Genomic DNA, 22051 nt, shown 5'->3' on the forward strand with positions numbered 1-22051 from the left:
ATTCATGCAATAAAACTGGTATGTAAACAAAGCATAGTATACTTGTAACCAGAATGTATGTGTGGAATTAAACCTATGCATCTGTGAAAACTTTTATGTATCATATAAATGTTGACATTTGTTGTTCCGTTAAAATTTGTAAATTGTTAATTGTAAAAGTGTATTAGGACTGCAAAATCGTATGTGCAGAATGTAGAAGACCCTCATAACTTCATAAACTGTGTTTAAACTCCAACCAAAGTTCAAATTGTTGTGCAGACTTTATGATACTTGACGGATCGGAGTACTTTGAAATTTTCTTTCGTTTACATCTGAAAAACGCGTAAAGACTGCATAAAAGGCGTTAAAAAGGTTGTACTAAAGACAGTGAAAGGACAGACATGCTGAGAATTAATCTATTTATCAAAAAGTTGAAATTTGTAAGTATAAGTAAAATTTTGGCATAACTTTTAACTTAACCAAGAAACGTGCAATTGGTGTCGAAAGATGCAAAAACATGCAAGGAATATGAAAATGTAAATTTCATGCATCATAATTCAGTCCAAAAATCAGTATCTGCATAAATAAAATTTCAAAAATGTTTGATTATTGTTGCTATAGTGATTTTCACTTGTTTTTTCACGTTCCTTAAAACTAATATCCGAGCTCGAGGTAGCCAGTCTTCCATGTTTACCTGTAGCAGTAACATCGCTAGTTGGCTCCTAGAAAAAACAATTGCTATCAATTAAAATGAACAAGTTAGTGAAACCAGTATACTTATAAAGCCATCTTGGAGGTGAAATGACGTGAACAGATACAGCTGTCAAAAGTCTGAAAGTCACATTAGTTGAAGTGACCTAAATTTGAAAAGTCATTGAGCAACCTCAACACAAGTAATTATAAAACAACAAATTGGAACAAGGTTAACAATAAATAAAAATTGTTAATTGAAATCTATAAAAAAAAGTGCAGTGCAGTTTTATGTGGAGGAATTCTTGTAAAAGAAACATACAAGGAAACTTCGACAATCTTCGTGGCGAGACGTCATTTCAACGAGGAACTTCAGACCAGTGCGACTACGTGCAGGAGAATTTACAGTGCAGCGAGGTTACATGCAGATTAAATAATTAGCAATAAATCTACGTTCGACAAGTGTCGACAATTAGCTAAACAAATTTGCAAATTTTAAAACTAAAGAGCTATATAAATTTCTACATTAAAGATTTCACTGAATTTATGTGTAATTAAGACACAATTCCATTGTCAATCAACTGAACTACTTACAGTATAAAAAATTATTATGCACTGTAACAGTAGAATTTAGGGGGGAAATTTCTTGTTTAATTAATCTAGTATAAGGAGTATAACATTTGCAAAAAAAACCATAACCAGTAAAATCTTGTAATATATCGATATTTTGTAACTTAAACATATCTTTCATTTAGAGAAATTAGAGTAAGAAATCAATATATAAAATTTTAATCAAAATAAAAATAATATAAAAAAAGGAAGCCACACGCTGAGAGTCTCCTATTACAATAACAATAACAACACATAAAAAAATAATAAAGGCGTCCACAACATAATAATATATACTTTACAGGGTGTCCAAATATGGGTAACCAAGTTATAGCTCGTGGCCTTTATAAGCAAACAGTCTGTATATTGGAACTATACAGGGTGTTCCAAAAAGTTATGACTCCCATAATTTTTCAGGCTTGAGTTCTATCGAAAAATATTTCAGATAAAAGTTGTAGAATACCAAGAAGCAAACATGTGGTGATTTTGGATTTTAGCTTGGCCCTAAGTTTCAGGGTCAAACCAAGGTCAGCTTGAAAATAATTAAATGAAACATTCTATTTTTTATTCCAGCAACCGTGGGCCACAACACATTTTTCTCTGAATACCTCAGCAAAAAAATATTTCCAGCAAACTTTGTAGGAATTTATAGGTACGACAAACTAGATGATGACCTTGGATTTGTCCTTCCCCAAAATTGCAAGGTTAAACTAAGGTCAACTCAGTATGAAAAGGAATACAATATTTTATGCCTGCAACAGATTAACGCGTAATTTTGTGTCGGAATTTCGGGTTAAAGAACTTTTCCAGGATGTCCTTGTATGCTATTTGAAGGTCAAACTCATTTTTCACAAAAAATAGGTGATGGATATGAAAGTAATTGAATTTAAAGACGTATTCGACTGAAACCATTAGCATCATCTAGACAGTTTTGAAATTTAACACTTTGTTAGGTCAATAATTAAAATTTGATGATAGAACCACTCTGTAGATGACATATAAATCAGCTGTTAGGTCAAACCTAAGGTCATTATCGAATGTGTCATTGGAAATTCTACAAATTGTGCTTGAAACATTTCTGTCGAGTTAGATGGGCTACTCCATGTAATATTTTGAAGTTGGCCTTGGTTTGACTTTGAAATTTACGGTCAAAGTGAAATCCAATATCACTAGCTTATTGGCTTCTTGAGATCGTTTATCATATTTTTTTATACGAGTCCTTCTGCGACAACTTGTGTGGGTAATTTTGCAAATTTTGTTCGAAAATTTTTCATCCCGAAAAAAATGGCCTGAACTTCATTTACTATACAATCTCGGTTCTCTTAGTGACACAATTTCGACGAATCAACCACGAATAGTCTCCTATCTAACAATAAAACAAACCCGAATTTATGTAAATTGAAGTGCATGCCGCCCCAGGCCAAAATAGCTTTTCAGTTTAATGAATAGGATTACGAAAACGTAAACAACCGCGAAATTAGTTTACCGGGAAAATATTCGTCCAATCTGTTTTTGCTAACGTAATAATTTAATTAGTTTCGGAATAGTTGGATGCTCGATACCGAGACCGAAAACTGTTAACTGCTAATCGATTAAATTAATTAACTGTAAGCGTACTCGTTCTTTGCGTTATCCGGGGACGACGCGATTGTACCGGAATAAAGACGGTTTAGCGGTCATTAGTGGCCAATATAAGAGCATCCGTTCTTGTGGGAGGCTTTGATCCGCGTCAAAAGTATGCCAGTTCGAGCAGAAATGTATTGTCATGGTTGTAGGATTTATGCCATAGAAAGAGTAGGTACATTGTAGTTTGTGTTTTATTTTACAAATTAATATTTCACGATTATAAATGCAAAATAACTAAACTACAACTTTTAATTTGAACTGTTTTAAGTGTATAAATAAAATCGAGTTATTCAAGCTCAGTTTTAATCTATACTCTACTTTTATTATTTAAATATTTTGTGATTTATTTAACAGGATGGTAATTACATTGAAAGCCAAAGCGTTGAAAGGGTCACGAAATAAAGGTTTAATATTTTCAATAGAAATATAATATTGAACAGCATAAACGTAGCCAATATTTTGATTATATGTATGTATAAATTATTTAACCGTGTATAATGGATATTCTTTAGATTAATCAATAATTGATGAAAACAATTTTGTCAATTTAAAAAAGTATTGTTAATTAAATATATACAGTTGTGTCCCACATAAGCATTAGCCACCCATGTAAAATTGTTATTTGTTGACCGATTTGTTTCAACATTTTTTTGTTTGATAGATCTCAGAAAAAGGAGAAGAATATATAATTTCGGTATTTTCATGATCTAAGCCATAGCCAACTAAGACGCGTTTTATAGGAAGAAAAAACGAGAAGTAATATTAGCGATTTTTTTTCGAAAAAAACTTTGAGGGTTGCTTTCGCTGTACAGCAAGAAATAAATGCTCTCTCAACGGCACTAATAAAGAATTTTATTGAAAACTGGTGTACATAAAACTTGTGTATGAAAAGACGTGTTAACAGTGTGAATGTTCGTTGGAGAGTAGTCTTCTCTGTGTGCATTCGATTGTAGGTATCTTGGTAGTCCCTGGTCCTGGCGCCACTCTACAGGGGTCGGCCTCCAGGAACCCTGTGGTGCGTCCGGCGGCGTTCTTGACGTAACGCCTGAAAATGGGTCACTTGCAACATGTATACCCACAACTTCTTATTCAGGACTATCTAAAACCCTACTATACCAATTTTTGTTGTGATAGAATGCAGGGTGTTGCAGAAAATTAAACCTTAATTTTTTAAACCAACTGAAGATTTATTTACGAAACACATGCATTATTTGAATGTTGTGTATTAATATTATTCAAATTAGCATTATTCTTACCAAACTAGGCACATTACTAAAAATATTTATATTTTAATAACAATTTGCGTTTCTATACAGAAGAACTTGATCACATTTCTTTTTGATGCAGGGCCAAGTGATGCACGGTAATCCAAAAGGTGGGATCATAATTAGCACGACAGCTTTAGCATTGCAGGGTGTGTCCAGAAGTCAAGCTGGGAATTATTCTTGCGTGGCTTCAAATGTGGAGGGAGATGGAGACAGCAATACAGTAGAGCTGAAATTGATGTGTAAGTAACCAAAACGATAACAAGTTATTTTATTTTTCTAAAAAACATAGATGATAGTTTTAAAATCGGCGCATTCGCCATTTCCTAGAATTTGTTTAATTTGCATATTTTCTTTTTAAAATGAGGTTGCCTTAGAGAAAGTTAATTTTTCATGCTCCAGTTGTCCAGACAATTAAAAAATATGAAAGTGCTAGTAAACTACCTTTACTTTTAGTGTTTTAAAAAAGTGTCAAATTATGAAACTACTATTTGTCGCAAAGTTGGTCTACTTTGATTATATTCAATTTACGACCATTTAAAAGTGAACAGGGTGGAAAATGTGGAAGAACTGAAAAAAAACTGTTGCTATTTTTATTTATAATTCTTCGACAAAGTTAAGTATGACAAAAGGCATTATAGAATTCCAAGCTTTGGTAAAATTGGTACGTACACTTTGTTTATTCAAAGATGTGTCAACGCATATAATTGATATAAGGAAAAACTCTCCGTTATGGGGAAAAATAATTTATAAAGAAACTTTTGCTTGTAATTTAAAATAATATGTAATTTGTTTAATCCCCAACGTAACTTATTTCACTTCACTACAAATACCAGGATAAAAAAGGCATTTTATCTTCACTTTCTGTTTTTCTGTATTTATAAGAACCCAACAGTAATTAATAATCGTAAAAATATTAACTTTACAGCAAAAAATGTATCTAATATAGTACTACCGTAAATCATACAAAATAGAACTAATACTTTTAAAAACAGAAAAAATTCAGCAATACCAGTGCACTAACGTTTCAAATTTTATTTTTATTTGAAATAGTATAGTTACATTTTTATGAATAAGTACACTTTAAACTTTTGTATGAATTATATCCTACGATACTTAGCCCGGTTTTTTACTTCCTAAAAAATGTATTTGGCAATTAAAAACATATTTGTCTCATAAAAAATATATTTCTAAGGAAGCAAGAGACACTGACTTAGTTCGCAGTGAAATTTACTCGGCAGATGAAAAAGATCGACCTAGTCTTTTGTAAATTTATGATGACATTTTTTTGCAACTTTTATTTCAGCATTTATTAAATTCCAACAAATCCTGGAAACTACCAGGAAATAGGCGGGCAATAAAATGTTTATTACGTACACGAATTTGAAATTCCATGTTGTTAATAATCTTCAACGGTATGTGAACGAAATTTCTGGAATATTCCTTAATTAATGTAGACTAATATAGTTTTAATTGTTTTCTTTACAAAATCTCGACTGTGAATCGTATACTACATTTATAATATGCAAATATCTGTTTCTGAGATTTCTATTTAAAAACACTAAAACAGTAATGAAAAAAATATACTTACATTTTCTTTAAAAACATTAGTTTTCTTAATTTTCAGTCTATAAAGAACATTGAATATTTTTTATGACATTTCGTTTTTTGTTTTATCAACTCCCTTTCCGTTAATAATAACCCTTGTAGCATTGTTGGCATTATTTTCGGAACGCATAACATCTACCGAAGTTTGTGAAGAATTTGCACAAGTCACGGATGTTCCTTCTTGTAAGGAACAGCTATATTTTCCTTAGATTTTCCTTGCAATAGCAATATAACTTTCTGCTTCAGAGGAGCTCTTTCATCCACCATGCCGTTTGATGGTTGTAAAATCAGCACCTTTATTGTCCAATAAAATTGTTGAAGTGCTCCTCATACAATGGCTAGTATATGCTTCTGGATTTGCGAAATTCAGGAATGAAGCAACTGTTGAGGATACCTTCACCAATGTGTTGATTCCAACAGGCTGAAACGTACATTTTTGACTGACGTATCTTAAAAAGAATCTGCCACAAGTGATTAAGTTTTAAAATATACCATATTTTGCAAATATTATGACAGATATGGCGCAGATGTTGCTCCTTAAAATATAAAAATTTCAGTGCAATAACGCCATATCTAACAAAATTCTAATATTATCTCAGTCTATAATTCTTCTATGTATGGTTATATATCAGCAACATGTAGTATACTCTATCAAAATTTTAAACAGCTAATTAATTATGGAACCAATTAAACAACACCATTGTTTTATTTCCTTCTACTCAAAAATGTTATAATTTACACTTGTGGCGGTATACTGGATGCACGAATTGATAATAAACAACGTACCATAGCAACCAGTAGATATAACACAACCTATCGCATTTCATTGAGTACTAGTAAGAAATATCAAGTCGGGCGAATATTTTTTTTTATTAAATTCCACAAATATGATTGTGATGTGACTGTTGATAAAACGTTGTATAAATGATTAACACTGTGCTGACAGTTCTGTTCCCTTTTACTTCATTGTGTCATCTATTTTTTTTTAATGAAACATGCCAAATTTGCGGTAGTCTCACATAGTTTAGAAGCAAAAACCATTGTCAATAACGCATCTCCAATCAGCTTTAAGAAGAAAATGGCCCTATAGTAGGAAAAAATTAAAGGAAATTTAACAACAACAATTTTTGAACAACTTTTATTTAAAACTTTTTTCCGAAAAAATGCATCTTCATTGGATATTGCCAGTTTTTGGTCAAAAAACACGAATGACATATGTTTTCTGATCTCAAAACCTACCCTTTTCTATGAAAAAATCTCACAGTAAAAAGGTTCGCTTATTCCGCCTTTTTATGTCTAACTTTCCCGAACTACTAGCTCATTTCATCTCTTGTGTATTAATTTTGTCGAAGAAACACCCTGTACAAGTTTTATAGACGAATTTAGTGACAACCTGCAAATTTTTAAAATGGCCTTTTTTACCGGAAAATTTCGCGTGGTTAAGAAATCATCGCGATGTCGTCCTCCGAAAAAATCAAATATAGCCGTTGAGCCCAGCCAAACGGAAAAACTAAAATTAGGCCGGTTGAGCGAGCATTTAGTGAAAAAGCCAGAGATCGTATCCGGAACACAATACACTATGATGTCTGAATTATATTGGGTTTGTTTTTAAAGGCATACTCGGGATCTCCGGATAAAGGATGGAATAATATTGCGGGGCTATCCACCGGAAACAAGGCCAATTTGATTGTCCATTGTTACAATACGATTATTATTAATAATCATAAAGACAATAGGAAACTACAAACTCCGGGGCTAGGGGCTATTTGATCATCACTGCTTTATTATAGAATTAATAATATTTCCCTTGTACCCTCGGTAAACTAAGCATGGTTTAAATGTATTGTATTTACGCACCAATTTAGCCAGGATTGGTTAATTGAGACCGCTGTTATAATTCTTAACTGTCCCGGCGTCCCCAATGAGATATCGCCTTTAAATTTTGTCTGCAACAAATCGGTTGAAATCTAGTACTAACTTAATACTTAAAGCTTCATATTTTTGGTGCCAAAATACTCAGAATTAATTATTTTTTCTATTTTATATGAAATAATGGGTTAAAAGTCTAATTTTAACAGCTTTAATATTGGCGCATTCACCATTTCTTCGAATTCATTTAATTTTAGCCCAATCACGTCAAGTGGACCCCCATTTTCCAGTTGATCATGCAATTTGAGTTCATATATTTTCAAAACTAGTCATTACCAAAAATCATACCCTAAAACTATTTTTCTAAATCTATACGGGGTGTTCCTAAATAAGTGTCGCAACGGAAAACTGTAAATTCCTCTTGAAAAAAGAAACATTTTTTCTCTCCCATTTTTCTCTCCGGGCTTTCGTTTTCGAGATACACAGTGTCAAAACTTTTTTTTTATTTTTTACGAATATCTTAGGAACCGTTTGAACTACAGGACTGAGCTTTTGTACATACATTACCACTATTAATAGCTACTTTTTCGCAACCTTCTCGAATTCATTGGACGTGCCAGTGGTGGAAATTTTAAGGTATCGTAAGAGTTCTTCCCCCCTAACTTTTACGCCACTGGAAAAATTGACATTTCAAAGCAACTTCTGAATCGCCAATGAATTTTACACAAAAAGAGTTCTCTTGGTTCATTGCTCTAAAGTAAACCGTTTTCAAGAAAAATGACTTTTTATGAACAAAAACAAACATTTTGCTAACGTTTCGAAAATCTTTCGTAATTCAAAAAATAGATAGTAATAATTAACAATTTTAACGAAAATAGGCTATTGATTATGTCATATGATATGGAACTACAACGTTGATGGGTTTTTATTGCATGAATCGTTCAAATGGTTATCTAGAATGAAAAAACCGCGGAGTGATATTAAATTAGAGGGTGCAAATTGGAGATAGGGTTGAAAATGCACCCCTTTCAGTTTTTTTAATTGTAGCTCGAAAACGAAGCAAAATTTCGCTATAGTTCATAGGAAAAATTATTTAGAGAATTGAATTTCCTATTGAAATAGCTTATTTAAAAAATTTAAAAGGAAAATTTTATGCAAAATAATCGTTAATAAACAATTTGGAAAAAAGTAAAAAATTCGATTTTAACTTTTTTGCCTCTAGTTTTTTTTTGAGTAAAGATAGGTATAGGCATTGCTTCATAGAAAAAAAAAAGTAGATAAAATTTCCTTCAAAACAAGAGGTTGTCGAGTATTTTTGGATGAAAATTGAGTAATATATGGCCGTTCAAACTTAGCCAATTTTTCGATTTTCGTCGCATTTACCCTTATACGTTTTAATTCTCATTTTTTGCACAAAAAAAAAGGAAGGAAATTAACACGTTCAAGAATTTTCATCACATGACTTATTCGAAGGATCATTAAAAATTTAAAAACCGCGGGATGCTATTAAATTAGAGGGTTGAAATTGAAGATAGGTGTGAAAAAGCACTTTTGCTGATTTTTAAATATAACACGAAAACGAAGCAAAATTTCGATATAGTTATCTCTCTTTATAAAAAGTTCTGCTCCTCGAAAAAATGAGACTGTCATACAAACATCTTAGATTAGATGTACAGGGTGCTCATAAATTAAAAAAACACGAAAATACTCAAGAGAGAAGTACCATTATTTATTATTTTACACAACATATTTATAGAACAAATCTGTTGTATAACCTCAAATAATGTCTTAATACAAATTTTAAAATCAAAATTTTCATTTTTAAGGTGGGAAGTAGTTATACATATAGAGTAAGTCAGAATTGAAATTTTTATTTTAAAATTTGTATTAGGACATTATTTCAGGTTATAAACAGATTTGTTTTATGAAAATGTTGTGTAAAATAATAAATAATGGTACTTCTCTCTATATTTTTTTAAATTGTAGAAACTTGTCATAGTAAAAAAAATGGTATTAACAGTTTACGTCACAAAATATGCATTTTTTATTCGTTTTTTTTTTTTTCAATATCTCAGTTGGATCGCACTCTGCGAAGAAAGTGCAAGAGATTATTTAAAAAATAATTTTGCAATTAACGAAAAGTGGTGAAAATCCATGTTTTTCTTGAAATTTCTACCAATTTTCTAAAAATTAATCAAACTTTCGAAAAATACTCCTCAGTTTTCAAAATATTCAACATTCTCATTACCAAGGCAGCTATGAAAAAACACACACAACCCATTTTTCTTAAATCCTTGTAAGGAGTTGAAGTTTATTAACTTTCTGTGTAATTTTCAAGAAAGAACACGTTATAGAATGTGTCAATCGAATTAACTGAATTATTACACAGTCAAATACTTCTTTTGCAATATTATAGAGGGTTTATATCAGTTGTGTATTATTTTATCCTTGGTTATTTCCAGTGTTTGCTTAAAAAATTATTACAGGGACACGAAGAACCTAGGCACTAATAAATATTAGTACTGATCATATTTTCTGCTTCGCTCAGAAGGAAATTCATATTCCTGAAAAAGCAAGTCCAATACACCTAGTTTTAATACAGCTGCAAGCAATTAAGAATTGAATTACGACGTTATTCGAAGCGTATTTCTGGATATGTATTAGTAATAAATTAAATCAACAGAAGAATATACTGAAAAAGCTATTGATTAATCCATATTAATAAAATCTTGATAAAGCTACATTGTATACAAGAAAATATCCATTAGCTACTTAATCATACAGGACGTCACGTTAAAAAAAAATCAATAATGACCTCAGCAACAATACAAAATTAATTTTTATCGAGTTTGTGTTAGTACTTTACAAACAGCTCATATTTATATTCAACATTTCTTAATATAAATCATGCATTAATCGAAAAATATATTTATTTACACATATAAATCTTGAACCGACACTATTTCAAAGACTGGCATGAACAAAAGATGACGAATAGTTTCGTAGTTTAACACTGTATTTCTTAAAGGGAATAAATAATACCCCCTGCTCCGACCATCTATATATTTCCCTTTGATATACCATAATTTTATGTTAATAATTTATTTCCACACAACATATATTAATTCTTACCGAATCCCGCTAGGTCTTTGACTGTTCACTTGCTAAATAGCTCGCAACATATTGATGTGCCCTTTCTTTATGTAAATTTACAAGACTAGGAAAGCGTATACATGTAAAGTTATTCTTATTAAATAATAATGTGGGTTATAATTATTTATGGCTATAATAACTTTTCACTATTCTGTTGGAAATAATTATTTCGCTACTCGTTGAAATATTATTACATATTTTTATATAGGTATTAAAAAAAGTTTTAATTTGTTCATATTTAATTAAAATTGTTGTCTTTTTGCATTTTCGTTGAACAAAAATTTATTGTGTGAGTTCAGTAAATAGTCCAAAATATGTGACATATGTGATATATGTCATTATAATCAGAAAAATCGCACCAATTTAAAAAATATAACAGATGAATAGAAGGTTCTATTTTAGTCTACCATTTTTCGTTTAAATGGAAATTTAAAAAAGATAAGAGTGACACAGTGTTCGACAACAATTTTTTGAGAACGGACCAAAGTTTACTAGATAACGAAAATACATATTTTTATATCATTTTATTGCCCATTTATTTATTTGCCCATATCTTTGTTAAATAATGATTACAATATACTGTGTAGGTTAATAAATGTTATTTGTGTTTATTAGTACCTATTATAACCTGTACTCATTTTTAGAAATTCTTATATAAAAGTACAAATACTGATAGTAAAAAAATATATAATTTAAAAAATTAAGTGTTGCGCATTTTATTTTTCAATAATGTATTATTATTTATATCTTTAACATTGTTTAATTTCTAGCTTTCCAGCTTCACTATTTCTGTATTTTGACAGATCCGGTCCTTAACACTTGTTGGTAAAACTTTGTTTATACGTTAGATTATAAAATGCTGCTTCAGTACATACAAGAATATATTCATTCACATACGAATCCACGAAGTGAAAAGTTTAGTTCAATATGTAAACACTCAGTTTCTTGAAGCAGGCTAAGGCTGGTCATACACGAATAGTCAGTCAATCCAGTCAATGACTATTTTTCCGTATAATTTTGTCAAACAACACCGGTTTTCATAAAAATTTGGATTTAGGTTCTATTTACCCTCTACTTCAAAACTGACCTAGTACGGAGGGTTGCTTTTACCCTAGGGTGGATGCCACCTCTTCTCGTGGGTGAAAAATGTTTCATTGAAAATAATTGGGGAATGGATATATTAACTAATTCTAAGCAACATTTGCTCTATAAAGTTTTTTCTGAAAGTCAATACTTTTCGACTTATTCGCGAGTGAGTGTAAATTTTTTAACCAAAAAAACACTTTTTCAGACGGTTTTTCGCGAATAACTCAAAAAGTATATATTTTATCAAAAAAATCATTCTTAAAAAAAAAGTAGTTTATAAAAAAACAAAAGGAATGGTGTGTTTATGGTGTCTGTAGACATAATGCAAGCTGAGTAATAGCTTGTTGAAGGTTGGTTCTCATTCTTCAAACGCCAAAATTGAAAGTTATTATAAAAACTAAGCGAGTTATGGGTAAAAAACCAATCACATATTTTTGTAGATATAAGAACACGTATATTGAAGTAGGCACAGACGTATTTACATTTTTGATTATTTATGTTATTTGCAATAAAAAACATTTTTGTTATAAATATAAAAAAAATTAAAATTCATATAAAAATAAAATTCTTATTTTCCCTATTTTTGATTGCAAATTTTAATCAGTAGGTTTTTTTTAAGGTTTGATAAAATAAGTACATTACATTTTAAATAATAAAAAGTTTGTATTATATTTTGAACTAAAAAAAAACTATAATTGTTCAATTTTTTTTGCAAAGGGTGGTTTTTATAAGAGTTGAAACTTATAAATAAATAATAAAAAATTAAAACAGTAAAGAAATCTTAATTTAATATCACTATATGATTAAATTATTCTAAGTTACTGAATAATATTTTTCAACATTATTGTTTAATTATTACTGTCATAGTGGGTTGTTTTTATGGATTGGCAATTTTCAATTCATCATAATTACTTATTTAAGGATGATTTCAACCTATTAGACGCTCGAATCTACAATTCGATAATTATTTTCGAATAGGGATAGTTTTCACCCCTAAAAAATAAAAAGCAACCCCCGGCACTGGGTCAACTTTGAAGTAGAGGGAAAGTAGAACCTTAATCCAAATTTTGGTGCAGATCGGTACTGTTTGGGAAAATTATACAGTAAAGCCCTATTTTTATCTTCAATGACTGGACTAGAAGCGACATATTTTCTTTCTATTAATCATGTGGATTTTAAAACCTTATCATTTTTTTAACGAAGTCTACAAATTGCAAATCTCTAAGATTAGTCAAAATAGAACTCGGTGAATATTTACATTATTATTTTACAAACATACAGAAAAATTGTTAGTAAAATATTCGTGCATTATGTAAGCAATAAAATAGCATTAAATCTAATCTAAATACAAGAATATGTTGTGTAAAATATTAATCTATAAATTGAAATATTTCATTACAAGAAAAAAACACTTTCAGTTTAAAGAAAATTTAAGCCGCTCCTACATATTGCGACATATTTCTCTAGCGACAAGTCTAATAGAAGCATATAATATTGCTTTAATACATATCTACAATTTAGCAAAGTATTAATCTTAGTAGAAATAGAGTTGTTGATTAGGTGTAACATTATTTTTTAAAAACTTCGAATATTACACTTGATAGTGCGCTGGTGATTTCACGCCAACAAGTAGACATTTGAAGCAAGCTTAGGCTGCTCCTTCACGAAGGAACCTGTCCTCTCATATATCGCCTTGAAATAAAATGATTTAATTTTACTTTATTAATTAGTTAAAATAGAGTTTATTGAAGATGCAGTTATTTTACGAAAAAAAGCAATTTTAAATTTTTAAATTGCCAGTGTTGCGAGAAACAACTACTCCGCGGGCTATATGCCCCGACCGGCATTGAAATACACTCGCAACAGCTAGGATTGCTCGTCAGTCTAACCCACCAGGCACAGACCGGTTTCGGACTTATTAGTCCTCATCAGTGTGTCATAGGTGAGACAACCGACGAACAATCCAGCTGTTATAGGGTCACATACTCACGACAAAGAGTCATTTGAATGGCATAGTGGGAAGTCATCACGACAGATGGAGCCATTTGCGCTTCGCGTACAATTTTAAATTTGCTAGTAAAGTTTTCCTTTATTATTTGCACAAAAATGTGTCAAATTGAATATAACTCTGCGTTTAACTGAACCGCAATATGAAAAATTTTAGTCCAATAGCGAAACGCTTTCAGATGCTTAGGCTTAAGCCGCTCCTACACGAAGCGACAAATTTGTCTAGACGACAAATCGTTCCTATCAATGCAATTTTGTTTTAATAAAAGCTTTATGATTAACCAAAATGGAGCTTAATAAAATGCAAATATTTAAAAGTCAAAAAAATATTTAAGTTTGAATTTTTAAAGAGATCTTTGTTTCAGACAAACCAATCTGTCGGACGGAACAGAAGCGGATCTACGGTGTCGCCAAACACGAAAACGCTAAGATTCTTTGCGAGGTCGAGTCCTACCCGCCCCCAGACAGCTTCAAGTGGTCTTTCAATAATTCCGCTGAGACCATCGAGGTGCCCCAAACGAGGTACAACTCAGGACTGCACCATTTCTCGTCCACCCTCACTTACACTCCGGTGACCGAGCTAGACTACGGGACGGTGATGTGCTGGGCGAACAATCTAGCCGGAAGGCAGCAGGAGCCGTGCATTTTTCACATAATTGCGGCGGGAAAGCCGGATCCTCCTTATAATTGCTCGATCGTTAATATGACGAACGAGTCGCTGGAAGTGGAATGTACGGAAGGATTTGATGGTAAGTTGAAAAAAAAAACAGTTTTATGACTGTTTTATTACTTTCTAGTCCAGTCGGTATCTGTTTTAAAAGTAGGTTGTATAGATGTTTCATATAGTAACGCTAATTTTTGTTAAAAATAGTTCTAAATATTATGTAAAATGATAATGCGATATATACAGGGTGTTTATAAATAAAGTAGCGAAAATGTTACCAGTGAATGTAGTGCCAAAAATAAGAGGATTGAAGTAAAAATACCTTAATACCTTAAAGGAGGGGATTGAAATTCACATTTAAATTTTTTTCTTTAACATGGGGAATGCTAGAGACACGAAACTTGGTATGAGCATCCTACTTATAAAGAGACAACATTTCAATATTTTTTCGATCATTGGCGTATTTCATAAAGGAGTGAAACAGTCAACCCCATTGTAATATTTTATTAGAAATTTTTATATGAAGCAAATTATTTATTTAAAAATATTTATTGGGAAGACTGATTTATTGCGCAACTTTTTACGTCTCGTAATTTTTCGATAAAACCGATAGTTTTCTAGTAAAAAAATTAGATTCGTCATCTTTCACTAAAGGGTTAATTGCGAAAATTTGTAAAAATAAAGTAGGCGGATGTCATAACAAATAAATTGTTATTTAACATATTAATAAATTGACACTTTCTGTCAATAAGCTGGTAATTTAATAATAACATTAAGAATCATTTGCTATTAATTAATGAAAAATGTTTGATAACTTATGACTATGGGACATATATTAGGTAAAGTTATTTATCTGAATAAAAATTTAATACATACGAAAACCAAGAAATGTAAAATTAAATTTAAAGAATATTCTCGAAATAATTTCTATTTTGCTGCAAGCATAACCTAATACGTCTGTTGAAGTTATAACGCACAAAACAGTTCTTGGTTATTGCGAAGGTCATCTGCTGCCTGAAATATTCTTAAGCGTAGTTCTTCTAAGAAGGCAACAGGAGTGGCATAAACAATAATTTTTATGTGTCCCCACAAAAAGAAATCCATAGGCGTTAGGTCAGGTGAACGTGCACACCAACAAACAGGGGCATCACGACCACGACCAATCCAGCGATTCGGGTAATTTAAATTTAACCATTTTCTAACAGCAAGTGCGCCCCATCGTGCATATCCACATCACCTAACATGTAGCGAGGGGTACATCCTCAAGTAATGTTGGAAGATTTCCGTTCAAAAATCTAAGATACTCGGCCGCTCCAAGCCTGTGTGGAAGAATAAAAGGACATGTTAGAGTATTTCCTACAATTCCCATCCAAACGTTTAAACTGAAACTATGTTGACATCTTAAAACAAATATTTCATGAGTATTTTCTTCCGACCATGAATGATCATTATAAAGGTTTACTGCACCCACTCTAGGAAAATTTGCTTCATCGGTGAAGAGTATATTCATTAGGAAATTTAAGTCGTGCCTGGAACTATTAATGTACCATTGCCAAAAATCCACGCGGTTAGGTAAATCAGGGTCATTCAATTCTTGCACGGGTTGATGGTGAAAAGGGCATAAAAGATTTCCTTGAGCTACATTCCACATAAGACTGTGAGAAACTTGCAGTTGCCTGGACACATGTCTTGTGCTTGTACCACAGTCTTGTTCTAGATGTTCCGGTATAGCTTCCTCAGTTTCAACAGTTCGAACATTACGCCTTCTTCCGGTACCCTCACGATTTTGCTGAATATTACCAGTTTCGCGAAGCCTTCTTTCCACCGAGACCAATGTTTGTCTATGAAGAATCGGTCGGTTTGGATATCTTTGGTGGTATAATCTTACTGCAGCATTACAATTTTTTCTGGATTCGAAAAACACTTGGAGCATGTCGACATATTTGTCATTGGTATAAATATTATTTGCCATAATTATCCAAATAATAAATTAATCAATTGATACTAATCATCGGTTAACAGATGGTGTCAATTTATTAATATGATAAATAACAATTTATTTGTTATGACATCAGCCTACTTTATTTTTACAAATTTTTGCAATTATCCCTTCAGTGAACGATGACACATCTAATTTTTTTACTAGAAAACTATCGATTTTATCGAAAAATTACAAGAGGTAAAAAAGTTGCGCAATAAATCAGTCTTCCCAATAAATAATTTGCTTCATTTAAAAAATTTCTAATAAAATATTGCAATGGGGTGACTGTTTCTCTCCTTTATAAAATACGTCAATGATCGAATACTGAAAAGTTGTCTCTTTATTAGTAGGATGCTCATACCAAGTTTCGTGTCTCTAGCATTCCTCATGTTGAAGAAGAAAATTAAAATGTGAATCTCAATCCCCTCCTTTAAGAGGGTGTATCGCCTTAGGGGTGCAACTTTCATATAAGGTATTTTTACTTCAATCCTCTTATTTTTGGCTCTACATTCACTGGTATCATTTTTGCTACTTCATTTGAAAATACCTTGTATATTACCACTACTGTATTGCAGAACAATAATGCACATAAAAATTTAGGACCACTTTTATTTTGAAGAGAATCTCAAAACGAAACTTTTTATCCTTTGATTATTTTCTCTAATGTCAATATTCTCCAAGTTATACATGAAAGAAGGAAGAAAAATGCGCCTTTTTAATTATTATTTTACATTTTCTTGCGCTAACAATTATACACAACTTTTTCAGGGGGCGCATATCGCAATTATCATTTTAAATAATATTTAGAACTATTTCCAACAAAAATTAACGTTACTATATAAAACATCCATCCCGAAACAGATACCTACGGACTGGACTATTCTTGTAATTGCTTTATGTAAGCTCGCAATTTTGTTTTCTTTCGAGACGATAATACGATGTAGAAATATTGTTCAGTATACTTTCAAAGTTAAATATAACCACTTTGTTGTTTCCTTGTATTGTTTGTTTCGAAAAGTCCAAAAATATGTGCAGTAGAACAATTTTTAACTGCACTTTTAAAATTAGATATGACTGTTTCGTTTTTCCCTTTCAACTGCGCTATGAGATCTTCAATTTTTTTTCAGATGTAGTTACATGAATATGTCCATTTGTAATGTATAAAATTTTCACTACACTTCCGTAATTAAATTTGACATCCTTTTGTTTGTACTATGAGCATCTAGAACTTTTCTTCTGTCGAAAATATAGTTGTACCTAGAAGAAACTGCGAAATAAGCTGCAGAAAAATTGTTCACTACAGTTTTGAAATTAATTTTGACTTCTTTGTTTCTTCTTTGTGACTACTTTAGGAACTTTTCTATATATAGTTGTTTTAATATATGCGCTATAAAAATGCTTTACTATTCTTTTGACATTAATTATGACAAAAATATTTATATCTTAATTTAATTAAATTAAGATTGTTTTTTTATTTACTTTTAATTGTTCTATGATACCTCCAAATAATCTTCTTTTCTTTCGAAAATATGAAAATATAAGCTGTAGCAAAAATTTTCGCCACACTTTTGAAATTATATCTACTTGCTATAAGTTACATCGTAACTACTTTATGTAATCTTGATAATATCGACTTTGTACTATTAAATTTATCAAATTTTCGTTTCAACATTCTCATAAAATAGCATATAAAACAGAGGCAAGCAGTAGGATATCAAAATGTTGGAGCTGCCTTTCGAGGAATAGTAATTTGTGCCAACATATTTGTTGGAATTATTCTCACATATAAGACACATGTTACACGAGAGATAAACACCTCAGTATATTTTACCTTGAGCTATGTTGAATTATCTTCGTGTATAATCCCGTGTCTACATGTTTCGCTACAACTTACCGGGTTGAATACTAATGAAGTATTGCGAAACAAGATAATCAGACATACAAACACATTTTTGGATATTTAATTTAAATAACGGTTCTTGGCACAAAGGAATCAAACAAATTTCGTATAATATTTTCCAGAATATTCATTATTCAGGGCGTTTCGGGATTAAGTCGGCAAAATTTTATAGATACACATACTTAAATAAAATTTCTGATCCAAATGATCAAAATTAGAAAAGAATTAAAGGAATACGTTTATTGTTCCTGATTTTTACGTATTCATTATTAAAATGAAAAAGAAGAAATTTCTTCGACTGTTCCCACAATTTTACATTCATATTGTTTGAATATAAAAAAAAATTAAATTATCAATAGAAATTATTGAAGCGAAAATTGCTTTCTGGGGCAGCTTATAGCAGCAAAAAAAATCATTTTTTAATTAAAAATTTATAAGGATTCAGCATACAGGGTGGCCTCTGGTAACGCCTCGGTCGCTAGGGACCAATCGGCAAATGTTATAGAAACCTGTTTAGGTGGATACGTGTAGGTTGATTACGGCTACATTTTAAAAATATTTTGAAATATACAGGGTGTCCAGGAAAGGCGTACCATATCAAAGGTATGTATTTTTAAATGGAACACCCTGTATTTTACTGCATTTTTGAAAGCATCGTAAAAAAATAGGTGAACTTTATCAAAAGGACTTATTGTTTGTGAGATATTTCAATTTTAGTGAAAATGCAGGCTTAGCGTAGAAATTTAATATCAGCAATAAAAAAATAATTTAAAGAAGCAGCTTTGGAGAGCGTATTTTAGATCCTTGAATTTATAACTTCAAGGATCTAAAATACACTCTCCAAAACTGTTTCCTTAAAATAACTTTTTTATTGCTAGCAGTATAATACAGGGTTTTTCATTTAAAAATACATAACTTTGATATTGTACGCTTTTCCTGGACACCCTGTATATTTCAAAATATTTTTAAAATGTAGCCGTGGTCAGCCCGCCTAAACAGGTTTCTATAACATTTGCCGTTTGGTCCCACCCTGTATAATATAAAAAAAAAAAACAGTGTGGATAAAGTTAGAAATATCTTTAAAGCAGTAAACTTTTAACAAATTTCTCTTTTTAGTACTTTTCTTCAAAAATTGCTGTAACCATTAATATACATGGTGTAAGAAGTGTGACTGCCATTACTTCAGCATGAGACACAGTAAAAAACACTCAGAAACGGTCCTATTCCAGATAACAACTGAATTGCGTATTGCTAGACAGCTTAGTACCTCTTGTTATCCGCCGGGCGTTGTCGCATTGCTCGATATGAATTTTATCGAATTGAATTTTAAATTTATTACAATGCTAATTAAAAAAAATGATAAACACTGTATTTTATGGTATTCTATGCACGTAGTTAAGTCAATATTCCTTAATTAGTCGAACTTTTGTACATCAAGTTGAAGATTTTCATCTTTTTTTCTCGGAAATGATTGAGTTTAGGTCCCATGTCATATAGGTTTTTTTTTGTTTATTTTAATGTATTATATCGTCTGTTAAAATTAAGGCAGTCAAACTTCTAACACCCTGTATATCTTGCTTACTAAGAATTAATTACTTATTAAAAACAGGTAGTCAAGTAAGGTGTAATATGATTTATTTTAATATCGTTTGGACGTTTTTTGCAAACTAAGCTGAGTGGATTGCAGAAANTCTACAGTTCATCTTGTCAGTCAAAATAAAATTTCTGTGCACAGCTTGCATTGCTCGATTAGAGAAGAATTATTTTCCATTCAAACAAAAAAAAACATTTTCAAATTGAACAAACTATGGCGGAATAATTGAACGAAGCATAGGCTCGATTAAATCCAACTGCAATTTACATTGACGTCTAATCTCAATGTTTGGGAATCTTTTCTCGTCCGACTGTACCTCACAGCGTTTTTTGCACTCGCTGCGTCTCACTCAGAACTTTACTGCTTTTACCAACACGAGGCAGACAGTCAGGTGCTATTATCCCCTTAAGCATAAAGAATTTAAAAAAAAATGATAAACACTGTATTTTATGGTATTCTATGCACGTAGTTAAGTCAATATTCCTTAATTAGTCGAAATTTTGTACATCAAGTTGAAGATTTTGATCTTTTTTTCTCGGAAATGATTGAGTTTAGGTCCCATGTCATATAGGTTTTTTTTTGTTTATTTTAATGTATTATATCGTCTGTTAAAATTAAGGCAGTCAAACTTCCAACACACTGTATATCTTGCTTACTAAGAATTAATTACTTATTAAAAACAGGTAGTCAAGTAAGGTGTAATATGATTTATTTTAATATCGTTTGGACGTTTTTTGCAAACTAAGCTGAGTGGCTTGCAGAAATTAATCATTTTGCACTTTCTGTTGCAGGAGGGCAGCCCCAGTACTTCCTGCTGGAGGTATACGACTGGAAAACGGCTGTCCTTCAGGCTAATGTGTCTGCCAAGTTCCCTTTATTTATCGTGAGCGGACTAGATCCCGGGAAAGTGCTCAAGATGGTCGTTTATGCGGCCAACGCGAAGGGAAGAAGCGAGCCGGTTTTATTGGAGGGATTTACCCTGAAAGTTGCTGAAAAACAAACAGGTAAAATTTACAGTTTTAATGGCCCTCATTAGAATGCGCCGCCGTCGAATTGGGACGGTGCAGCTGCATTTCACTCTTATGCCGTTCGATGGAATTTTACGATACATAAAAAATGCCCAACCCATTAGCCGGCGCTGGGGTTTATTGTAATTATGCAGTAACTCGGCGGTAAAATATGCCTGCAAATATTTTAAGGGTTTTTACACACAATGTAGGCCCATGCTATACATATTTTTATGACATATGCATGCATAAAATTAAATAACACTGCGCTGTACAAACAAATACACTAACCGTAATGTTAATTATAGTCGAAACAATTATTCCCATTATATTTTGCTTGTAACCAATACAAATTTTGTTTTGAATATTTTAGTAAAAACAAGGCACAATTTATTTACAATTAGTAAATTTATTAACTATTAAAAAATCGTTATTTAACACAAATAAGTATTTCTTTCTTATCACAAAACAATTTTATATTGAAAGCGTGTATAATTAATTCCAAAGTTTTACTGTAATTAAAACAAATATAAAATAACCAAATATATTTAATAACGAGCGTTCAAATAAAAACGTGGTCAAGTTGGTTCTGAAAATTTGGACGTAGGGCGTAGCGTATAGCAAATGAACTTAAACGTCATCTGTCAAAGCGCTATATCGCCGCTATCAATTTGAATATTTTCGTTTTAAAAAGCGTTGAAAGTGGTGTTTTCTCAAGAACAAAAAGTGTTTATCATAGAGTCCTACTTTAGAAATGGACGCAAGATTGATGGAATATGGAAGTATTCTATTGAGGAATGTTTCATAGAATTTCAAAATCAATTTCCCGGCGTTGTTGAGTACAAAATTTTTCAAAGTGCAGTTCAGCGTTGTGTTAATGTTTTTCGTGAAACGGGCAGTGTAACAAGAAAAGAAGGAAGCGGCCGACCTAAAAAGCGGACTGAAGAATTAAAAGAAAATGTCCAACAAATAATGGAAAATGCGCCAAGAACTTCTGTACGTGTTTTATCACA

At 31.4% G+C, this 22051-nt stretch overlaps 1 protein-coding gene across 1 annotated transcript in view; it reads left to right on the top strand.

Moving 5' to 3' along the window:
* LOC108907619 (nephrin) overlaps nucleotides 1-22051 on the top strand; it is a 372803-nt gene that overhangs the window by 290639 nt on the left and 60113 nt on the right. Inside the window, exons 9-11 of the mRNA XM_023457403.1 lie at nucleotides 4252-4411; nucleotides 14258-14641; nucleotides 20823-21035. Coding sequence (XP_023313171.1) covers nucleotides 4252-4411; nucleotides 14258-14641; nucleotides 20823-21035 — 757 coding nt within the window. The remainder of the gene's footprint in view (nucleotides 1-4251; nucleotides 4412-14257; nucleotides 14642-20822; nucleotides 21036-22051) is intronic.

Source organism: Anoplophora glabripennis, unplaced genomic scaffold (genome assembly GCF_000390285.2).
Source record: "Anoplophora glabripennis isolate ALB-LARVAE unplaced genomic scaffold, Agla_2.0 scaffold43, whole genome shotgun sequence".
NCBI lineage: Eukaryota > Metazoa > Arthropoda > Insecta > Coleoptera > Cerambycidae > Anoplophora > Anoplophora glabripennis.